Source organism: Salvelinus namaycush, chromosome 8, assembly GCF_016432855.1.
Source record: "Salvelinus namaycush isolate Seneca chromosome 8, SaNama_1.0, whole genome shotgun sequence".
NCBI classification, from domain to species: domain Eukaryota; kingdom Metazoa; phylum Chordata; class Actinopteri; order Salmoniformes; family Salmonidae; genus Salvelinus; species Salvelinus namaycush.
Genome location: NC_052314.1, coordinates 4607029 through 4630814, shown reverse-complemented (window position 1 = coordinate 4630814; position 23786 = coordinate 4607029). Strand labels below are relative to the sequence as shown.

The window sequence follows — 23786 nt, the reverse complement described above, 5'->3', positions numbered from 1 at the left end:
AAGGATACGTGGATTTTTGCACCTTTAAAGATTTTGCCATGGGGCAGAGAAATGTGCTGTTTTATAGCTCGTCTCATGCTATTCTTTAAATTTTACAATGAGGATAAGACTATGTTTTGCAGTTTTAAAATGCATTTCCTGCTACTCTACACATTTTGTCATGACGCTGAGAAAATGTTAGTTTTAAACTGTTCAGAGGAAATCTCACTTTTAAAAGTTAATATTCTGTTAACTCATACCCAAATAATGTTGACTTATCCTATACTTGTATTTGTGGCCAAAGCTAACTTGATGAAAAATACACTTCAAAAACCCCACCTCAAACTTGTATCTCAAACAGACCGTTTCAAAAATGCTTGCTATTTCCTCAAAATAAAATAACAAGTCTACATACAAGGAGTACCAGGCACTCAATGTGTCAATGTGCAGGGGTACGGGTATACAGTATGTACATGTCGGTAGGGGTAAAAGTGACTAGGCAATCAGGAGACATAACAGAGTCGCAGCAGAGTGCGAGTGTGCATAGAGCCAGTGCGAGTGTGCATAGAGCCAGTGCGAGTGTGCATAGAGCCAGTGCGAGTGTGCATAGAGCCAGTGCGAGTGTGCATAGAGCCAGTGCGAGTGTGCATAGAGCCAGTGCGAGTGTGCATAGAGCCAGTGCGAGTGTGCATAGAGCCAGTGCGAGTGTGCATAGAGCCAGTGCGAGTGTGCATAGAGCCAGTGCGAGTGTGCATAGAGCCAGTGTGAGTGTGCATAGAGCCAGTGTGAGTGTGCATAGAGCCAGTGCAAGAGTAAAAAAATATTATAATAATGGGTGTCAATGTAAATTGTCCAAGTAGCCATTTGATTAACTGTTCAGCAGTCTTATGGCTTGGGGGTAAAAGCTGTTAAGGAGCCTGTTTTTTCAGACTTGGTGCATCGGTACCACTTGCTGTGCAGTAGCAAAGAACCGTCTATGACAGGGGTGGGCAACTCCGAGGGCCTGATTGGTGTCACTTTTTCTACATCCCTAGCAAAACACAGATTATTAATTAAATTGCATTCTAAACTGAAGATGATGATTAGGTAATTATTGGAGTCAGGCGTGTTAGCTGGGGATGGGGCAAAACTGTGACACCAATCAGGCCCTCGAGGACTGTAAATGCCCACCCCTGGTCTATGACATGGGTGGCTGGAGTCTTTGACAATTTCTTAAGGCCTTCCTCTGACACCGCCTGGTATAGAGATCCTGGATTCCAGGGAGCTTGGCCCCAGTGATGTACTGGGCCGTACGCACTACCCTCTGTAGTGCCTTGAGGTCGGATGCTTAAGCAGTTTCCATACCAGGCAGTGACGCAACTAGTCAAGATACTGTCAATAGTGCAACTGTAGAACCTTTTTGAGGATCTGAGGACCTATGGCCAAATATTTTCAGCCTCTTGAGGGGGAAGAGGTATTGTTGTGCCTTCTTTATAACTGTGTTGGTGTGTTATGGACCACAATTGATCCTTAGTGATGTGGACACCGAGGAACTTGAAGCTCTCGACCCGCTCCACTTCAGCCCCGTTGCGTGCTCGGCTCTCCATTCCCTATAGTCCACGATCATCTCTTTTGTCTTGGTCACGTTGAGGGAGAGGTTGTTGTCCTGGCACCACACGGCCACACGGTCTCTCCTCCCTATAGGCTGTCTCATGGTCGTCAGGTAATCAAGCCTACCACTGTCGTGTTGTCGGCAAATTTAATGATGGTGTTGGAGTCACGCAGTCGTGGGTGAACAGAGAATACAGGAGGGGACGAAGCACGCCCCCGTGAGGGGCCCCGGTGTTGAGGATCAGCTTGACAGATGTTGTTGCCTACTCTTACCACCTGGGGGCGGCCAATCAGAAAGTCCAGGACCCAGTTGCAGAGGGAGGTGTTTAATCCCATCACTATAGCCCGAGTACGATGGATGGTTTACCTCACTATAGCCCGAGTACCATGGATGGTTTACCTCAATATAGCCTAAGTACCATGCATCACTTTAAAAGCTGATGGGCATAGAAATACCATATTGTTGGCATCCTAAATGGCACTCTATTCCCTATACAGTGCACTACTTTTGACCAGGGCTGGCACCCTATTCCCTATATAGTGCACTACTCTTGACCAGGGCTGGCACCCTATTCCCTATATAGTGCACTACTCTTGACCAGGGCTGGCAACCTATTCCCTATATAGTGCACTACTCTCCAAAGCACATAGGGTTCTGGTTAATAGTAATGAGCCTGATTCAGACTTAGGAAATGTACGCCTTTCCTACGCACTTCTCAGTAGTTGATATTGAGACTTATCTTATGCAGGTGTGTAAATGGCTTTGCAGGCGTGGTTCCCTTGCGCGCACTGAATACATTTAATTAAACCGCTAAAAACCCAGGCCCACCATCAGAACTGAAACAAATCAGCCAGGCCCACCATCAGAACTGAAACAAATCAGCCAGGCCCACCATCAGAACTGAAACAAATCAGCCTGGCCCACCATCAGAACTGAAACAAATCAGCCTGGCCCACCATCAGAACTGAAACAAATCAGCCTGGCCCACCATCAGAACTGAAACAAATCAGCCTGGCCCACCATCAGAAGGGAAACAAATCAGCCTGGCCCACCATCAGAACGGAAACAAATCAGCCTGGCCCACCATCAGAACTGAAACAAATCAGCCTGGCCCACCATCAGAACTGAAACAAATCAGCCTGGCCCACCATCAGAACTGAAACAAATCAGCCAGGCCCACCATCAGAACTGAAACAAATCAGCCAGGCCCACCATCAGAACTGAAACAAATCAGCCTGGCCCACCATCAGAACTGAAACAAATCAGCCTGGCCCACCATCAGAACTGAAACAAATCAGCCTGGCCCACCATCAGAACTGAAACAAAAGTACAATTTCCATCCTAAAACAGTCAGCCACACGTTCTCTGAATGAAATTAGAAACAAACCATTAAAAACCCTTTGTTGGAAGAATTAGCACGAAGGTGGCTTTTCTAAAACGTTTCTCTTGGGCTGTTTTGTTTTGACAAAATCACTGTTCAAAGGACTGTTTACTGCTGTTCAAAGGACTGTTTACTGCGGTTCAAATGACTGTTTCAACTAATGACATAAATTACTATTTGTAGTTTTAAAGCAGGCCATGCTGCCTGTTGCTTAACAGTGAACACAGTACAGCATCATATGTAACACGTTCAGTGCTTCCAATGAGATCAAGGCTTCTTTCATGTTAGCACTTCAGTTACGTCCCTAATGGCACCCTATTCCCTATATAGTGCACTACTTTAGACCAGAGCCCTATGGAACCCTATTACCTATATAGGGCACTACTTTTGACCAGAGATGACACCCTATTCCCTATATAGGGCACTACTTTTGACCAGAGCTGGCACCCTATTCCCTATATAGTGCACTACTTTTGACCAGGGCTCTGTTGGTGGTGGACTATATAAGGAATAGAGTGCCATTTGGAATACAGCCATCATTCCCAGCGATGTCCTCCTGCCTCCTTGCCACAGCTACAGAGGCTCAGCTCTGACCCTTTTGACATACAGTTTAGTTTATCAGCTGGTAGGCGTGGAGCATCCTCCTCTGTGAATTTCATAAAAATAAAAACTGTAAAACATTAAAGTTATCCTTTTTAGATAACTATACTAAATATATTCACGTCAACAAATAATTGATTAAAACACATTGTTTTGCAATGAAGGTCTACAGTAGCCTCAGCAGCACTCTGTAGGGTAGCACCATGTTGTAGCCGGAGGACAGCTAGCTTCCATCCTCCTCTGGGTACATTGACTTCAATACAAAACCTAGGAGGCTCATGGTTCTCACCCCCTTCCATAGACTACTCAGTAATGATGACAACTTCCCAGAGGACATCCTCCAACCTATCAGAGCTCTTGCAGCATGAACTGACATTGTCCACCCAATAAAAGGATCAGATAATGAATATAGTACTGAAAGAATAAGATACAGCTGGCTAGCACTGCAGTGCATAAAATATGGCGTGTAGTTGAACAGTTTTGAACAAATTCATTTTTTTCAAAAAAGGAGAAGCAAGAGGTCACTTTTTTTCCAGCTTCACCTACTTAGCTAGCAAATGCAGCTAGCTAGTTTAGCCTACTCAAACACCCTGCTCAAACAGGGGGATGCTATGTTAGCTAGCTGGCTATACCTATCCAACACAACACTGGAACTCTTCCAAGGTAAGCTTTTGGTTTTAAAAATGTATTGTCAACGGGGCCCGCCGGTGTAACTGCTAAACTGCTTACTGACTGTACACTAACTTTACTGCATGATTGTAGCGGGTTTACTAACGCATTAGTTATATTAGCTATGTTGACTATGACGTTACTTTAGCTAATGTGGTGACAACTATGTAGGCCGTGCTTAGCGTTTATTATATGTTTTGGTTTGGAAAGTATTTTTTCGCCTAGTCACATACAGCTGATGTCTTGTGAATTGAAGTCCACAAATGAAGGGAAAAAGTGTGAGGGGGAGACGGACGAGACGGAATACAACGTGGCTGCTATGAGAGTGAACTGTATTTAGGCTCGATATGGGTGTATTCATTCTGCCCATTCTGTTGAAAAACGTTTCTTAAATGGAAGGAAACAGAAGGAAATGGGGAAATGGGGATAAACATATCTGAATTTGTCCAATAGAAACTATCATTTGCAACTGTTGATTTAACTAATGATTTACACCCTAGATCAGCTAGATGTAGGCAAGTGTGCAAGGCGGTATTGAATGTGTCACTGTCTAACACCTGAAATTCTCTCGACCTGTGTGCATCTATACTGTAAACTTTAATTCATAGGCTAGGTTGTAGCAACCTCCATGATGGGTCTAGGGAAATTTGAGTATCATGTAGTAGCCTAAACCTATCAATATTACATTGAGCTGGGTAAATGGAATATGAACGACAGTCATCCAATATGCTGTAGTAGAAATAAGGCCATGCTCATTAAAAACACAAATCATCCTCCGTCATCTTAAACGTCACCGACCACCACTGTAGGCAACAGCCACCGAAGCTCAGCTCTAAACCTCTTGATATTGAAATTCGAGTTTCAGTTTACTACATTAATTGACTGAAGTGAAATGGAATTGACCCCAAACCCTGCTATCATCCAGCTCACATGGCATGCCCGTATATCTTTGCCAGGTCATACAGTAAACATGAACAAGGAGTACAGGAGGGAACTAAGCATGCACCCCTGAGGGGCCCCCGTGTTGAGGGTCAGTGTGTCTGTGTTCTTTTGCCCATCTTTAAACTTGTATTTTTATTGGCCATACTGAGATATGGCTTTTTCTTTGCAACTCTGCCTAGAAGGCTAGCATCCCGGGGGTCGCCTCTTCACTGTTGATGTTGAGACTGGTGTTTTGCAAGTACTATTTAATGAAGCTGCCAGTTGAGGACTTGAGGCATCTGTTTCTCAAACTAGACACTACTTGTCCTCTTGCTCAGTTGTGCACCGGGGCCTCCCACTCCTCTTTCTATTCTAGTTAGAGCCAGTTTGTGCTGTTCTGTGAAGGGAGTAGTACACAGCGTTGTATGAGATCTTCAGTTTCTAGGCAATTTCTCACATGGAATAGCCAGTCTATTCTCAGAACAAAAATAGACTGATGAGTTTCAGAAGAAAGGTCTTTGTTTCTGTCCATTTTGAGCCTGTAATTGAACCCACAAATGCTGATGCTCCAGATACTCAACTAGTCAAAAGAAGGCCAGTTTTATTGCTTCTTTAATCAGGACAACAGTTTTCAGCTGTGCTAACATAATTGCAAAAGGGTTTTCTAATGATCAATTAGCATTTTAAAATGATAAACTTGGATTAGCTAACACAACGTGCCATTGGAACACAGGAGTGATGGTTGCTGATAATGGGCCTCTGTACACCTATGTAGATATTCCATAAAAAATCTGCCGTTTCCAGCTACAATAGTCATTTACAACATTAATAATGTCTACATTGTATTTCTGATCAATTTGATGTTAATGGACAAAAAATGTGCTTTTCTTTCAAAAACAAGAACATTTCTAAGTGACCCCAAACTTTGGAATGGTAGTGTATACGTTACAAATTCCAATTTGTTGTGGCTAACGTTAGCTAGGCTTAGGGGTTAGGGTTAAGGTTAGGGTTAGCTAGCATGCTAAGTAGTAGAAAAGTATCTGAAGAGTAGTAAGTAGTTGCTAAGTAGCTAAAATTGTCCATGATGAGATTCAAACATGCAACTTTTGGGTTGCTACACATTCGAGTTCGCACACCTAGTGCAATGTCATTGTAATATTGAGGAAGCACTAAGATGACTGAGGTAGCCTACAGGGAAATAAATGTTGGTCCCATGTTTCATGAGCGTAAATAAAATCGACTTCACTGGGCAATGCGTTTTGCTGATGTCAACGTTGTGAACAGAGTGCCCCATTGTGGCAGCGGGATTATGGTATGGGGCAGGCATACACTACAGACAATGAACACAATTGCATTTTATCGATTGCAATTTGAACCCACAAAGGTACCGTGACGAGATCCTGAGGCCCGTTGTCATGCCATTCAGCCCCTGCCATCACCTCATGTTTCAACATGATAATACACATCCCCTTGTCGCAAGGATCTGTACACAATTCCTGGAAGCTGAAAATGTCCCTGTTCTTCCATGGCCTGCGTACTCACCAGACAGGTCACCCATTGCGGATGTTTGGGATATTCTGGATCGTTTTGTACGACAGCGTGTTCCAGTTTCCGCCAATATCCAGCAACTTCGTGCAGCCATTGAAGAGCAGTGGGACAGCATTCCACAGGCCACAATCAACAGCCTGATTAACTCTATGCGAAGGAGATGTGTCGCGCTGAATGAGGCAAATGGTCACACCAGATACTGACTGGTTTTCTGATCCACACCCTTACCTTTTTTTAAGGTATCTGTGACCAACAGATGCGTATATCTGTATTCCTAGTCATGTGAAATCCATAGATTAGGACGTAAAGAATTTATATCAATTGACTGATTTTCTTATATGAACTGTAAGTCAGTAAAATCTTTGAAATGTTTGCATATTGCATTTACGTTATTGTTCAGTGTTCATGGGCAATACCACTCTCTGTTGGCAATGGTCATAATGACATCATAACGATTTTATATAGCCTCTTACCATATGGTGGAGAGAGGGAATTGAAATCCGAGACCGTTGTGGCACCACTGGTTGTCTGTCTCTGTTCATACAAAATCACGTTGTATAAAAAAAGGGAACACATTTCCATAAACTCTCTGTTTTTTTGTTTATATTCATTTACATTCTATTTTTTTTTTTTGGAGCGGAATATTTCATTAAACACTATGAAACGCATCCCCTGTACGAAAGTTGATCTATAAATAAAGTTTGATTTTGATTCAAATGCATACATTTTGTTTACTTGTTTGATGTAGGATGGGATTGGGGCGTTCCGCCTAATGATGTAAGGGGTCATATCCAGCAAACCCTCAAAATAAAACCTATTGACGATGTCAGACTGTCGTTTTGGACAATGGTCCAAAAATACTTAAGGCGACTGTAACAAATAAAGAATTTAAGGATGGAAATGGGTGGGGCTGCCTCGCTGGCAAACAACGCAAACAAACTAGTGAACGCATGAACTCCGTGACTGACAGTTAAAACAAAACAATGGTTATGACTTGGCATGCGCCATGTCATCTGAGACGAGGTAAAACTAGGGAGGGAGGGAACCAGCTGTCAACAATGATTATTGTTAGCTTGTATTTTCGGTGGTGTTTTTTTTTTAGGGGCATTTCGTGAGTCTCTAGCCTGACAGTCCTACTCCTTCTTCTTCCTCCTCTTCTTCTTCCACGGTGTTTCCAGAACCAACGCTGTTCCGAGTTCGTGACAATTCTAAAGAGAATCCTTACCCACCGCGAGCACACAAATAAAGATAACATAGGACGTGCGCGTGCCTTCTTGCCTTCCGTCGTTTTTCTTCTTGAGACTTCACACCCGTGAACACGGTTGACTGCTCGCCCTCCTGCAGGCTCTAAGCACGAGGGAATCACAGGCATCGGTCCGTCAAATGCATACATGGAAACAACAATTACCGTCTGAAGATAAACACAGTCACTCACAGACACCTGCGTGAGAATAGAAGGCGCGGCGCCTGATCTTTACAGCTATCGGTTTCGTTCAACGGAAAACTGGATTTTTCTGTGTTCTTTTGGGGAGGGGGTAAGCGACAGTAGATACATGAGAGGAAGGGTAGCAGTCTGAATAGCACGGAGGGTGTCTCGGAGAGAAGGAGAGAGAGAGAGAGAGAGACTGGTGCTGTCCTTTCAGAACCACGGAAAGCAGTCACCCTTGGCACAGCAGTCACCTTACTGCCCGTCGATGTCATAAACAGGTTCCACCAGAACCACCACAACAGGAGGAGAGTCATTGTGTTGGATTTGGATAAAAAACAACCAAAACATTTTTATATCATCATCTTTCTCTATCGGAATTATACCACTACGAGGTGACGTCCATTGTTTATGGGAAGCCATTGACTACAATAATTTTTTTGCAATTATATGTTTTCCCTCCAGTAGGTCTGGTTGGTGATTGATTTCCGTGACAGGTTGGAGAACCGTTGGAGCATCTGGCATCATCAGGTGTGCTAAATTAGGTCTATACGTGTATTATTTGAGGGTCTGTAGCCTGTAATAGAAGCAGCAGATTTGTTTTGTGCATTGTTCTGTTTCCTATAGCATCCTACTCTCTTTCCCCCCCCCCCCCCCCCCCCCCCCCCCCCCCCTGGTAATCCCGGGTGTGCATGTGTTGCACTTGCGAGCGTTCTCCCTCCCGTTGAGGCGTGCGGTGCTCATAGAGTTGTCGTTGTGATGCTGGGAACTTACTGGAGACATGCCTAAGGGACGCAATGGGCTTGAGCGACGAGAAGGATCGCATTGTGATTAACGTGGGAGGTATCAAACATCAGACATATCGGGGTACCCTGCGTACCCTGCCCGGTACCCGCTTATCCTGGCTCGCCGAACCCGACGCGCCTAGCCACTTCGACTGGGATGACAAACATGAGGAATTCTTCTTCGACCGCCACCCGGGTGTTTTCGCCCATATCCTTAATTATTACCGGACGGGTAAACTGCACTGCCCTGCCGATGTCTGCGGACCACTGTATGAGGAGGAACTGGCCTTCTGGGGCATCGACGAGACGGACGTGGAGCCGTGTTGTTGGATGACCTATAGCCAGCATCGCGAGGCGGAAGAGGCACTTGATAGTTTCGGCGGGGGGGCCTTGCTCGACCTGACTGGTAACGATGATCCAGACCCGGAGATTGCAGCCGACCAGGGGGACGGGGTTGGTGATGAGGCTGATGAGATGACAAGGAGGCTGGCACAGGGGGATTCTCCAGATGCCAAGGCAGGGGGGGTTTGGGGCCGCTGGCAGAAACGCATGTGGGCTCTGTTTGAAGACCCCTACTCCTCTAAATACGCACGGGTGAGTAGGAAAGAGATATCTCTACTGTCCACATACCTAACCGTTTCTATACATGTATATATTCCTTCTCCAGTTGACGTTAAGCACAATGATGGATATGTTTTTTAAATTATGAATGAATGAGAGATTGAGATGGAGATTGATAGTGTCTCTAGCCATGTGATGTGGAGAGGGTCTGTGTGAGAGTGACCTTGAGACGGTAGACTAGTCCACTCCCTAGGGACTCCTCAGGGAGCTCCACAGCAGGAGACTGTTTTAACAGTGAGGTAGGCAGAAAGAAATATTGACCAATGAATCCTCTGATTTGACAGATGGCATTTAGAACCAGGCCAATAACCACGAGCCTACATTAACCTCCTAATTGTCAGCAAACAAAGGAAGCTGTCTGCATCCTATCATGACTCCCATATCCCTTTCACACTACTGAGCTGAGCCAAGCCAAGCTGAGCTGTACTGCATTGGCCTAGTTAAGCATCCACAATGGTTCCTGGAACAGTGCCGTAAAGGACAATGTGAAAAAGAAAATATCATAGGACAGCACAGTTGGCCTATGGTTCAGATTGGAACAATAGTGTGAAAAAGTACTACAGGTCTTTGTACCCAGAACCTCTTGGACATGAGAGTCCATGGTGTGTTGATTTTAAACGATGCCTGTAAGCAAACAGAAAAAAATGTGTCTGATTTTGAATACCATTATGAGTCCAGCAGGTCTTTGGGCTGAGATCTCCTGGACTATTCTGGTGCCAGATCTGTCTGTGCTGTCTTGCATACTTCTATGGCCATTGTCACACTTAGCAAGACAGCGCCAACCAGCAGGCTACTCCTGGACATGAGAATAGAATACCTGAGTGGGATGTTGGCAGTTAGTTTGGTTAGAATACTTGGGAGGTGTGGCCTGGGATGATTGGCGTTCTATGTACCGGTACGAGAGTGGGTCTGAATTCCACCCATTGCTATTCTAACACACTCTCTCCTGTCTCCTCATACCTTTCCTGTCAGTCTTTTACTGCCCTAGCTAATAAAAATACAAACAACTAAAAAACTAATAAATAAAGGAGTTGAACTGCCTCATTCCTAAAACATTATAAAAAGAATACCTAGGAGATTGACAGGTAGGAATACCTGGGAGGTTGACATTTTGAAAATACCTGGGAGGTTGGCGGTTTGAGAATACCTGGGACGCTGGCGGTTTAAGAATACCTGGGGCAATGGCGGTTTGAGAATACCTGGGGCATTGGCGGTTTGAGAATACCTGGGGCGTTGGCGGTTTGAAAATACCTGGGGCGTTGGCGGTTTGAAAATACCTGGGGCGTTGGCGGTTTGAGAATACCTGGGACGATGGCGGTTTGAGAATACCTGGGATGCTGGCGGTTTGAGAATACCTGGGACGCTGGCGGTTTGAGAATACCTGGGATGTTGGCGGTTTGAGAATACCTGGGATGTTGTCAGCAGGGTTTGGGTCAGTTCTGAATTGAGTTGTGAATTGCTCTTTAATTCCAATTAAATTATAGAATTTCAATTGGAATTTTAATTGGCCACACCCCACGGGAATCAGAATTTTGAATAGAATTTGAATTAAAGGAAGTAGAATTTGATTCAATGAAATTCAAATAGCTTATTTATTCAACACATCACCATAGTAATGTTTATTTTGATATCATTTACAGGTTACCAATACCACGTAGCATAAGGTTAAAACATTTCATTTTAAAAACGTATACTCTTAAAACAATGTTAAATAATTAAAGTGGTCTGGAAATATTCCAAGATCATGTTGTGGGTTGTCTACAATAATCAATTATTCCCTTAATGTTTTTAAATATCAGAATACATTTCCCAGAATGCATTAGATCGAATACTGCATTATGGAAGGGAATCTAACATCTCATGACAAATAAAAATACTGTGTGACATCTTTGAGTTATTATCAAACTAATATTTGAATGGTATGTGTATTTGTTGCATTAATAAGTGGCATATCTTTTTGATAAAATATTTGTCAAATGAATGAGACTTTCATGTTTCATGTCTTAGTTGAATAGGTTTTAATTAAATTCTACATCTTTCAATTAAAATTCTATTAAAATTCTGCTTCCATTGTTTGAATTGAGTTCAATTCTGAATTGACCTCAACCCAGGTTGACAATTTGAGAATACTTGGGATGTTGGCTGATAGTTTGGTTTGAATGCCTGGCTGGGTGGATGTTCAAATCAAATCAAATTGTATTGGTCACATACACATATTTAGCAGATGTTATTGCGGGTGTAACAAAATGCTTGTGTTCCTAGCTCCAACAGTGCAGTAGAATCTAACAATTCACAACAATACACACAAATCTAAAAGTAAAATAATGGAATTAAGAAATATATAAATATTAGGATGAACAATGTCGGAGTGGCATTGACTAAAATACAGTAGAATAGAATACAGTATATACATATGAGATGAGTAAAGCAGTATGTAAACATTATTAAAGTGACTAGTGTTCCATTATTAAAGTGACCAGTGATTCTATGTATATAGGGCAGCAGCCTCTAAGGTGCAGGGTTTAGTAACCGGGTGGTAGCCAGCTAGTGATGGCTACTTAACAGTCTGATGGCCTTAAGATAGAAGATGTTTTTCAGTCTCTCAGTCCCAGCTTTGATGCACCTGTACCGACCTCGCCTTCTGGATGGTAGCTGGGTGAACAGGCAGTGGATCGGGGGGTTGATGTCCTTGATGATCTTTCTGACTTTCCTGTGACATCGGGTGCTGTAGGTGTCCTAGCAGGCAGTGTGCCCCTGGCAGTGGCGGATTTCGGTATAGGCGACATGGGCAGCCGCCCAGGGTGGCAACTTGCCGGGGGCAGCACGGGGCGCCCGCACAAAAAAATTCGGAATGGTGACATTTGCGTGATTGGTTTTCTATCGCTCATTTGCACATCACGTCAATGATATCATGTCCCCATGTGGGACTGTGGGTCAATTAACCTTGTCGGAGTGGGCGCCCTGATTCTAGTTTGTGATCTAGGCAGGCCTCCCACTCAGAAGTACGAGATGGGGAGGGGGGCGGGGGTAGGTTGACCTCAGGTCTCCCCACTGGAAGCCCCAGGTAGGGGGAGCGGGGGAATCTATCAAATAGCGCACCTCTAACTGTGTACAGTACTAATGCAATTAGTAAAATCAGTCACACTACGAAATGCTACCAAATAAACCACAATTCATTCATAATACTGTGAATATATAGTTTCACAGACATATTGTTGCATTTTTTTCTGGTTTGTGTGAAATGGTTAAGAATAATATAAAACCAGTCTGCACACCACCAAGGTGAATTGGTTTAGTATTGACTCTTGGTTGACAGTGTTGGGGGATGGGTAATGTAGTCTTGACTCTTGGTTGACAGTGTTGGGGGATGGGTAATGTATTGACGCTCGAGTGCCAAATCAACACATTTGTTTCTATTTGTCTTTCTTACTTATTTTTGATATTTATGATTCTTATTTTTGTATATATTTTTATATTTATATAGTTTTAAATGTTATGGTTATTTATTTGTGTTTTTCCAAATGTCTGAAGGGGGGGTTCGTCCAGGGAGCAAGAACCGCCACTGGCCCCTGGTGATGCGTTGCACAGACTGTATCACCCTCTGGAGAGCCTCGCGGTGTGAGGGTCTTAGGGGCCAAGCAGAATTTCTTCAGCCTCTTGAGGTTGAAGAGGCGCTGTTGCTCCTTCTTCACCACGCTGTCTGTGTGGGTGGACCATTTCAGATGGTCAGTGATGTGTACGCCGAGGAACTTGAAGCTTTTCAACCTCTCTACTGCGGCCCCGTCGATGTGGATTCTCCCTCTGCTGTTTTTACGATCAGCTCTTTCGTTTTGTTGAGGTTATTTTCCTGGCACCACTCCGCCAGGGCCCTCACCTCCTCCCTATAATCTGTCTCGTCGTTGTTGGTAATCAGGTCTACTATCAGGCCTGTGTCGTCTGCAAACTTGATGATCGAGTTGGAGGTGTGCGAGGCCACGCAGTCATGGGTGAACAGGAAGTACAGGAGAGGGCTGAGCACGCACCCTTGTGGGGCCCCTGTGTTGAAGATCAGTGTAGTGGAGGTGTTGTTTCCTACCTTCACCACCTGGGGGGCGGCCCGTCAGGAAGTCCAGGACCCAGGTCCTGGTTCAGACCCAGGGCCCCAAACCTAATGATGAGCTTGGAGGGTACTATGGTGTTGAATGCTGAGCTATAGTCAATGAACAGCATTTTTACATAAGTATTCCTCTTGTCCAGATGGGATAAGGCAGTGTGCAATGCGATGGCGGTTGCATCGTCTGTCGATCTATTGGGGCAAATGTATGCAAAATTTGAAGTGGGTCCACCAGCAGCAAGTAGCCTACCTAAAGGCAGCTCTTTAGACTGACACAGAACACAGGTTGTAGAGGTGACGGACTTGAACTTGTTTTTACTGGCAGGCTTCCTTTTGACCTGGCCCTGGTCCAATGCCACTTGATGGCAATGATAATAAATAAAAAACATGTTTCACCTCATGTTGCTCCTGCAGCTGTGTAACATGGTGATTGGTGTAATTACAGGATTAGGTGAGCCGGGCACACGGCCAATCAACATGCAGTTAACACTTTTGATGTAATAACCCGCTATATAAGAACGAGTTTATTATAGGTACAAATACACAACCCAAATACAGTGTATTATTAAGTGAGTAGCAGTTCATATTGAAATTGTTAATTGATTGGTCATGTCTTACTGTTGTTAATTGATTTGTTAATTGAGTTGTTAATTGATTGGTCATGTCTTACTGTTGTTAATTGAGTTGTTAATTGAGTTGTTAATTGATTGGTCATGTCTTACTGGCTGTTGTTGTGTGGTTGAAATTGTTGGAGTTGTTAATTGATTGGTCATGCCTTACTGGCTGTTGTTGTGTGGTTGAAATTGTTGGAGTTGTCAATTGATTGGTCATGCCTTACTGGCTGTTGTTGTGTGGTTGAAATTGTTGGAGTTGTCAATTGATTGGTCATGCCTTACTGGCTGTTGTTGTGTGGTTGAAATTGTTGGAGTTGTCAATTGATTGGTCATGCCTTACTGGCTGTTGTTGTGTGGTTGAAATTGTTGGAGTTGTCAATTGATTGGTCATGCCTTACTGGCTGTTGTTGTGTGGTTGAAATTGTTGGAGTTGTTGATTGGTCATATCTTACTGGTTGTTGTTGTGTGGTTGACAGGGGAGATAAGTTGATGAGTGGTGATTATTAAACACAATGAAAGGAGCCTACATCACCCACACACTAGCTATGCAGTTGAAAAATATTTCAGTGTGAAAGCCAATACATATATTTTTTAAATGATAGGTTCAGTGTAATGTGTTTATTTTACAGGGTCAGCCATAGTTGTACAGCGCCCCTGGAGTAAATTAGGGTGAAGTGCCTTGCTCAAGGGCACGTGGACCAACAGAGGGAGTACGCCGCCCCCCCAACACCGATTTTTCAGTGTGAGCAAGACAAAATCTCAGTGGATTGAAGTTTGACAGAGCACAGCATGTGGTTAATTAGATCAATGTCTGTTAATTAGACTGTAGTATTCACATCACAGTGGAACAGCCCCCTGCCACTCATTTAGCAGACAATCCAGAGCAACTAGGGTGAAGTGCCTTGCTCAATGGCACATCAACATATTTTTTTTTTTGTCACCTAGTTCGCTCAGGGATTCGAACCAGTGACCTTTCAGTTACTGGCCCAAACGCTCTTATCCGCTAGGCTACCTGCCTCCTACCACTGTCGTCCCTCTGTCTGCCCTGTCACTCCTAGAGACATTAACAGCCTGGAATTAGCCAACCAGAACAAGACCATAGAAATATAATCTAGTCATTATCTAATAATTGTATTTCTATAGGCAAAACCTGAATGTTCAGTGAATGGCCTGGCAAATGCTGCTAATGTAGATCGCTGTCTTATAGCTGTGACTCCCCAGGGGCGTCAACAGGGATTAGCCAACTTTAGCAAACCAGGGCCAAACAAGCCTCAGTGATCATCCCTATAGGCCAGAATCATGTTCATTGTATGTCCTGGCAAAGACTGCTAATGTAGGCGCTGCCTTATGAGCTGAAATCACACCCGAATCACTCTTTGGCCTGTCACTCCCAGCTAATGTAAGGGGCTGCCTAATGCCTGTCACTCCCAGCTAATGTAAGGGGCTGCCTAATGCCTGTCACTCCCAGCTAATGTAAGGGGCTGCCTAATGCCTGTCACTCCCAGCTAATGTAAGGGGCTGCCTTATGCCTGTCACTCCCAGCTAATGTAAGGGGCTGCCTTATGAGCTGAAATCAAACCCTAATCACTCTTTGGCCTGTCACTCCCAGCTAATGTAAGGGGCTGCCTAATGCCTGTCACTCCCGGCTAATGTAAGGGGCTGCCTTATGCCTGTCACTCCCAGCTAATGTAAGGGGCTGCCTAATGCTGTCACTCCCGGCTAATGTAAGGGGCTGCCTTATGAGCTGAAATCAAACCCTAATCACTCTTTGGCCTGTCACTCCCAGCTAATGTAAGTGGCTGCCTTATGGCTGTCACTCCCAGTTAATGTAAGGGGCTGCCTTGTGCTTGTCACTCCCAGCTAATGTAAGGGGCTGCCTTATGCCTGTCACTCCCAGCTAATGTAAGGGGCTGCCTTATGAGCTGAAATCAAACCCTAATCACTCTTTGGCCTGTCACTCCCAGCTAATGTAAGTGGCTGCCTAATGCCTGTCACTCCCGGCTAATGTAAGGGGCTGCCTTATGCCTGTCACTCCCAGCTAATGTAAGGGGCTGCCTTATGCCTGTCACTCCCAGCTAATGTAAGGGGCTGCCTTATGAGCTGAAATCAAACCCTAATCACTCTTTGGCCTGTCACTCCCAGCTAATGTAAGTGGCTGCCTAATGCCTGTCACTCCCGGCTAATGTAAGGGGCTGCCTTATGCCTGTCACTCCCAGCTAATGTAAGGGGCTGCCTTATGCCTGTCACTCCCAGCTAATGTAAGGGGCTGCCTAATGCCTGTCACTCCCAGCTAATGTAAGGGGTTGCCTTATGCCTGTCACTCCCAGCTAATGGAAGGGGCTGCCTAATGCTGTCACTCCCGGCTAATGGAAGGGGCTGCCTAATGCTGTCACTCCCAGCTAATGTAAGGGGCTGCCTAATGCTGTCACTCCCAGCTAATGTAAGGGGCTGCCTTATGCCTGTCACTCCCAGCTAATGTAAGGGGCTGCCTTATGCCTGTCACTCCCAGCTAATGTAAGGGGCTGCCTTATGCCTGTCACTCCCAGCTAATGTAAGGGGCTGCCTTATGCCTGTCACTCCCAGCTAATCTACGGGGTTGCCTCATGACTGTCACTCCTAGAAACATCAACTGGGATTAGCTAGACCGGGTAGTGTTCATTAGGGCATTAACGTTGTAAATTGGACAGGTCCCAGGTAGGTCCCTCCCCCTGTTTCAGTCTGTTTCTTTGCAAATACAGGTGTGCCAAACTTGTAGCGTCAAATTTGCAAAGATTTCTAAAATAAAATGTTTATTTTTTTTCCATTATCGGGTATTGTGTGTAGATTGATGAGGAAAAAAACACTATTTAATACATTTTAGAATAAGGCTACAACGTAACAAAATGTGGAAAAGGTCAAGGGGTCTGAATACTTTTTGAAGGCACTGTATGTTGCCTACGAGCTGATAAACTGAACTATATGGCAGAAGGGTCAGAGTTGATCTTCTGTGGCAGGGAATCAAGAGGACATCGCTGGGAATCAGGGCCGTATTCCAAATCTCACCCTATTCCTTATATATACAAATCAAATCAAATTTTATTAGTCACATGCACCGAATACAACAGGTGTAGACTTTACAGTGAAATGCTTACTTACGAGCCCCTACGAGCCCAGTGCAGTTAAAAAAAAATAAGGATAAGAATAAGAGATAAAAGTAACAAGTAATTAAAGAGGAGCAGTAAAATATAACAATATATACAGGGGGGTGGGGCTATATACAGGGTATTACGGTACAGAGTCAAGTGGAGGCTGTATACAGGGTATTACGGTACAGAGTCAAAGTGGAGGCTATATACAGGGTATTACGGTACAGAGTCAATGTGGAGGCTATATACAGGGTATTACGGTACAGTCAATGTGGAGGCTATATACAGGGGGGTTCCGGTACAGAGTCAATGTGGAGGCTATATACAGGGGGGTTCCGGTACAGAGTCAATGTGGAGGCTATATACAGGGTGTTACGGTACAGAGTCAATGTGGAGGCTATATACAGGGTATTACGGTACAGAGTCAATGTGGAGGCTATATACAGGGGGGTTCCGGTACAGAGTCAATGTGGAGGCTATATACAGGGGGGTTCCGGTACAGAGTCAATGTGGAGGCTATATACAGGGGGGTTCCGGTACAGAGTCAATGTGGAGGCTATATACAGGGGGGTTCCGGTACAGAGTCAATGTGGAGGCTATATACAGGGGGGTTCCGGTACAGAGTCAATGTGGAGGCTATATACAGGGGGGTTCCGGTACAGAGTCAATGTGGAGGCTATATACAGGGTATTACGGTACAGAGTCAATGTGGAGGCTATATACAGGGGGGTGCCGGTACAGAGTCAATGTGGAGGCTATATACAGGGGGGTGCCGGTACAGAGTCAATGTGGAGGCTATATACAGGGGGGTGCTGGTACAGAGTCAATGTGGAGGCTATATACAGGGGGTGCAGGTACAGAGTCAATGTGGAGGCTATATACAGGTGGGTGCAGGTACAGAGTCAATGTGGAGGCTATATACAGGGGGGTGCTGGTACAGAGTCAATGTGGAGGCTATATACAGGGGGTGCAGGTACAGAGTCAATGTGGAGGCTATATACAGGGGGTCCAGGTACAGAGTCAATGTGGAGGCTATATACAGGTGGGTGCAGGTACAGAGTCAATGTGGAGGCTATATACAGGTGGGTGCAGGTACAGAGTCAATGTGGAGTCTATATACAGGTGGGTGCCGGTACAGAGTCAATGTGGAGGCTATATACAGGGTATTACGGTACAGAGTCAATGTGGAGGCTATATACAGGTGGGTGCCGGTACAGAGTCAATGTGGAGGCTCTATACAGGGTAGTGCCGGTACAGAGTCAATGTGGAGGATATATACAGGGTAGTGCCGGTACAGAGTCAATGTGGAGGCTATATACAGGGTAGTGCCAGTACAGAGTCAATGTGCGGGGGCACCGGTTAGTTGAGGTAGTGTGTACATGTAGGTAGAGTTAATTAAAGTGACTATGCATAGATGACAACAGAGAGTGGCAGTGGTGTGGAGGGGGGGGGCAATGTGAATAGTCCGGGTAGCCATGTGACTAGATAGGGAATAGGGTGTTATAGGTCATGGTCTAAAGTAGTGCACTATATAGGGAATAGGGTGCCATTAGGGACGTAACTGAAGTGCTAACATGAAAGAAGCCTTGATCTCATTGGAAGCACTGAACGTGTTACATATGATGCTGTACTGTGTTCACTGTTAAGCAACAGGCAGCATGGCCTGTTTAAAACTACAAATAGTCATTTGTGTCATTAGTTGAAACAGCCTTTTGAACAGCAGTAAACAGTCCTTTGAAGCGCAGTAAACAGTCCTTTGAACAGCAGTAAACAGTCCTTTGAACAGCAGTAAACAGTCCTTTGAACAGCAGTAAACAGTCCTTTGAAGCGCAGTAAACAGTCCTTTGAAGCGCAGTAAACAGTCCTTTGAAGCGCAGTAAACAGTCCTTTGAAGCGCAGTAAACAGTCCTTTGAAGCGCAGTAAACAGTCCTTTGAACCGCAGTAAACAGTCCTTTGAACTGCAGTAAACAGTCCTTTGAACAGCAGTAAACAGTCCTTTGAACAGCAGTAAACAGTCCTTTGAACCGCAGTAAACAGTCCTTTGAACCGCAGTAAACAGTCCTTTGAACAGCAGTAAACAGTCCTTTGAACAGCAGTAAACAGTCCTTTGAACCGCAGTAAACAGTCCTTTGAACCGCAGTAAACAGTCCTTTGAACCGCAGTAAACAGTCCTTTGAAGCGCAGTAAACAGTCCTTTGAAGCGCAGTAAACAGTCCTTTGAAGCGCAGTAAACAGTCCTTTGAAGCGCAGTAAACAGTCCTTTGAAGCGCAGTAAACAGTCCTTTGAAGCGCAGTAAACAGTCCTTTGAAGCGCAGTAAACAGTCCTTTGAAGCGCAGTAAACAGTCCTTTGAAGCGCAGTAAACAGTCCTTTGAACAGCAGTAAACAGTCCTTTGAATAGCAGTAAACAGTCCTTTGAACAGCAGTAAACAGCCCTTTGAACAGCAGTAAACAGCCCTTTGAACAGCAGTAAACAGTCCTTTGAACTGCAGTAAACAGTCCTTTGAACTGCAGTAAACACTCCTTTGAAGCGCAGTAAACACTCCTTTGAAGCGCAGTAAACAGTCCTTTGAAGCGCAGTAAACAGCCCTTTGAACCGCAGTAAACAGCCCTTTGAACCGCAGTAAACAGTCCTTTGAACCGCAGTAAACAGTCCTTTGAAGCGCAGTAAACAGTCCTTTGAAGCGCAGTAAACAGTCCTTTGAAGCGCAGTAAACAGTCCTTTGAAGCGCAGTAAACAGTCCTTTGAACAGCAGTAAACAGTCCTTTGAAGCGCAGTAAACAGTCATTTGAACTGCAGTAAACAGTCATTTGAACTGCAGTAAACAGTCCTTTGAACAGCAGTAAACAATCCTTTGAACAGCAGTAAACAGTCCTTTGAAGCGCAGTAAACAGTCATTTGAACTGCAGTAAACAGTCATTTGAACTGCAGTAAACAGTCCTTTGAACCGCAGTAAACAGTCCTTTGAATAGCAGTAAACAGTCCTTTGAATAGCAGTAAACAGTCCTTTGAATAGCAGTAAACAGTCCTTTGAACAGCAGTAAACAGCCCTTTGAACAGCAGTAAACAGCCCTTTGAACCGCAGTAAACAGTCCTTTGAACTGCAGTAAACACTCCTTTGAAGCGCAGTAAACACTCCTTTGAAGCGCAGTAAACAGTCCTTTGAAGCGCAGTAAACAGTCCTTTGAAGCGCAGTAAACAGTCCTTTGAAGCGCAGTAAACAGTCCTTTGAAGCGCAGTAAACAGTCCTTTGAAGCGCAGTAAACAGTCCTTTGAAGCGCAGTAAACAGTCATTTGAACTGCAGTAAACAGTCATTTGAACTGCAGTAAACAGTCCTTTGAACAGCAGTAAACAATCCTTTGAACAGCAGTAAACAGTCCTTTGAAGCGCAGTAAACAGTCATTTGAACTGCAGTAAACAGTCCTTTGAACAGCAGTAAACAATCCTTTGAACAGCAGTAAACAGTCCTTTGAACAGTGATTTTGTCAAAACAAAGCAGCCCAAGAGAAACTTTTTAGAAAATCCACCTTCGTGCTAATTCTTTTAACAAATGGAAATTGTACTTTTGTTTCAGTTCTGATGGTGGGCCTGGCTGATTTGTTTCAGTTCTGATGGTGGGCCAGGCTGATTTGTTTCAGTTCTGATGGTGGGCCAGGCTGATTTGTTTCAGTTCTGATGGTGGGCCAGGCTGATTTGTTTCAGTTCTGATGGTGGGCCAGGCTGATTTGTTTCAGTTCTGATGGTGGGCCAGGCTGATTTGTTTCAGTTCTGATGGTGGGCCAGGCTGATTTGTTTCAGTTCTGATGGTGGGCCAGGCTGATTGGTTTCAGTTCTGATGGTGGGCCTGGCTGATTTGTTTCAGTTCTGATGGTGGGCCAGGCTGATTTGTAACGTGAACCCTGAATGACTATTTGTGATGGAATCAGACAGAATGGATTGGATGTTCAGAATACTTGGGGCGTCCCAAATAGCAGCCTGTTCCCTATATAGTGCACTGCTTTTGACCAGGACCCATAGGGTGTCATTTGGGACACAGCTAGGCCTACCGCTCAGTTCCATCTGGTCCATCATGAGAATATTACAGAAGAGACACAGAAGCTGTAGAGATGTATGTGTGTGTGTGTGTGTGTGTGTGTGTGTGTGTGTGTGTGTGTGTGTGTGTGTGTGTGTGTGTGTGTGTGTGTGTGTGTGTGTGTGTGTGTGTGTGTGTGTGTGTGTGTGTGAGATGAATGGTTGATGATAATGGGTTTTCCTGGTTTAATGGATGCGATGCTGCTTCCTTACCCCATACGCATAGAAATATAATGACTGTAACTGACAAACCCAATCAGACCAAGACAATTTGACTAGAACACTGTGTGACTCACAAATACCACCCTATTCCCTACATAGGGCCCGATTCCAACCCGAGTTAAGCACGCATAAATGTTACGTATTCCCTTTTTTTGATGCACTTTTCTCTCTACGTGTATTCTGATCTTGAATTTAAGCATGAGAATAGCATGCTATTCCCCTGTTATTCATTTAGGGGGTGGAGATCAAATAAATGAAGGTGGAGGAGGAGGTGTGTCCTACAGAAACACTATATTCTAACCTTGACTTCATTACCTCATAATTCCACCACCTTTTACGCGCGATTGAACCAATGAATAAGGTCGAGCGAATAAACTTGCCCGGTTCCAAGTGGGAAAAAGCATCTCATTTCTTTTAATTTGACAATAACTATTGATAAGAGCTAAGTAAAATTTGTAATCAGTTTGGTAGGAGGGGATTGTAAATAAAAATAACAATTGTTTTACCGTAGATTATTTTTCCTTATGAAACCAGTGATATGAAAGCAAACCGAAAGTAATATTAAAGTGACATGTATTGCGGCCCCTTTTCCACTGTGAATTAGGCTATAAATAGCTCTGCCGTTATTCAGAATTGAAATTTTCTTTGTGCCCTCATGATTTGCGTGGATGCTATTTGGAAACCCAAGATAAAGCTTTCTGCCAAGTTGATGCATGCGCTTTGGAATGTTGTAATTATATAATGGGCTTTTCTGCGTTTTTTTTATTTAAATTTGACAATTTGTATCATGATGAATATTAGCCACCATCAGTAATACCAACAGACATTTTTTTACTATAGTGTTAGTTTTCTTTAATTTGTAGTCTACATTTAGCATCATGCCATTCCGTTCCGTTGACCTTTCTTTTCCCCTGTCACGTCTGTGTAGTTGTTCCTGAGGGCCACTAATATTAGCGGTTTATATCAGGCTAACGTTGTGCGATTAATTTAGGACGTTCTGGAACTCAGACCAGACGTAGCAGGTTGAAACCTGAAGCCTGGCGCACGGTTCACAATAACTGGACCGTTGTGATATAGTTCCGTGATTTAGTGAGGATTATGGTAGATTTTATAGGACTATTGTTCAACCCCTTATTGTAGACTTTTACCACCTTCCAATATTTAATGGATTTAACTTGACTATGACAACTTTCAAGAGTTTTTTGTTGTTGTTGATTCATCAATATATTTTGTGCGTTAACGCTCTCCATTTTTCCCCCAATGATCCATACACACTTTCCTAACCCTATCTAGAAAATTTGATTGTTTCAGCACCAACTGGTAGATAAAAAAAAAAAACGGAGACAAATATGCATATATTTAGATGGCTTTCTTTCATTGATCTCTAATATTCTGAACCGTTCTCTCCATGTATCCTAGTGAGTCTGTCGACAAAATTCTAATTAAAGGTACAGCGGTTTTAAAGGGATGGCTTTAGATAAATGTACTGAAAACCCTATTGAATGAAAACTACACTAGAAAATATGTTGGCCAGCAAGTGGGAGGGTTTTCAGCGGCTGAATTAAATGTATTCAGTGCACGCAAGGGAACCATGCCTGTAAAACCATTTACACACCTGCATAAGGTAAGTCTGAATACCAACTACTGAACAGGAAAGGCCTACATTTCCTATAGTGAACTACTTTTGACCATATAAGCCCTGGTCAAGAGTAGTGCACTATATAGGGAATAGGGTACCAGCCTTGGTCAAGAGTAGTGCACTATATAGGGAATAGGGTGCCAGCCCTGGTCAAGAGTAGTGCACTATATAGGGAATAGGGTGCCAGCTCTGGTCAAGAGTAGTGCACTATATAGGGAATAGGGTGCCAGCCCTGGTCAAGAGTAGTGCACTATATAGGGAATAGGGTGCTATTTGGGATGGAGACACAATGGTATTTCTATGTCCATCAGCTGTTGAAGTGAAGCGTGGTACTCAGGCTATAGTGAGGTTAACCATCCGTGGTACTCAGGCTATAGTGAGGTTAACCATCCGTGGTACTCAGGCTATAGTGAGGTTAACCATCCGTGGTACTCAGGCTATAGTGAGGTTAACCATCCGTGGTACTCAGGCTATAGTGAGGTTAACCATCCGTGGTAC

General features: G+C 44.2%; 1 protein-coding gene across 1 annotated transcript in view; it reads left to right on the top strand.

The window, feature by feature from the left end:
- The first annotated feature begins 8817 nt into the window (after positions 1 to 8817).
- The window catches only part of LOC120051658 (potassium voltage-gated channel subfamily C member 1-like), an 86402-nt gene continuing 71433 nt past the window's right edge, over positions 8818 to 23786 (top strand). The window contains exon 1 of the mRNA XM_038998550.1: positions 8818 to 9494. Coding sequence (XP_038854478.1) covers positions 8913 to 9494 — 582 coding nt within the window. The 5' untranslated portion in view covers positions 8818 to 8912. The remainder of the gene's footprint in view (positions 9495 to 23786) is intronic.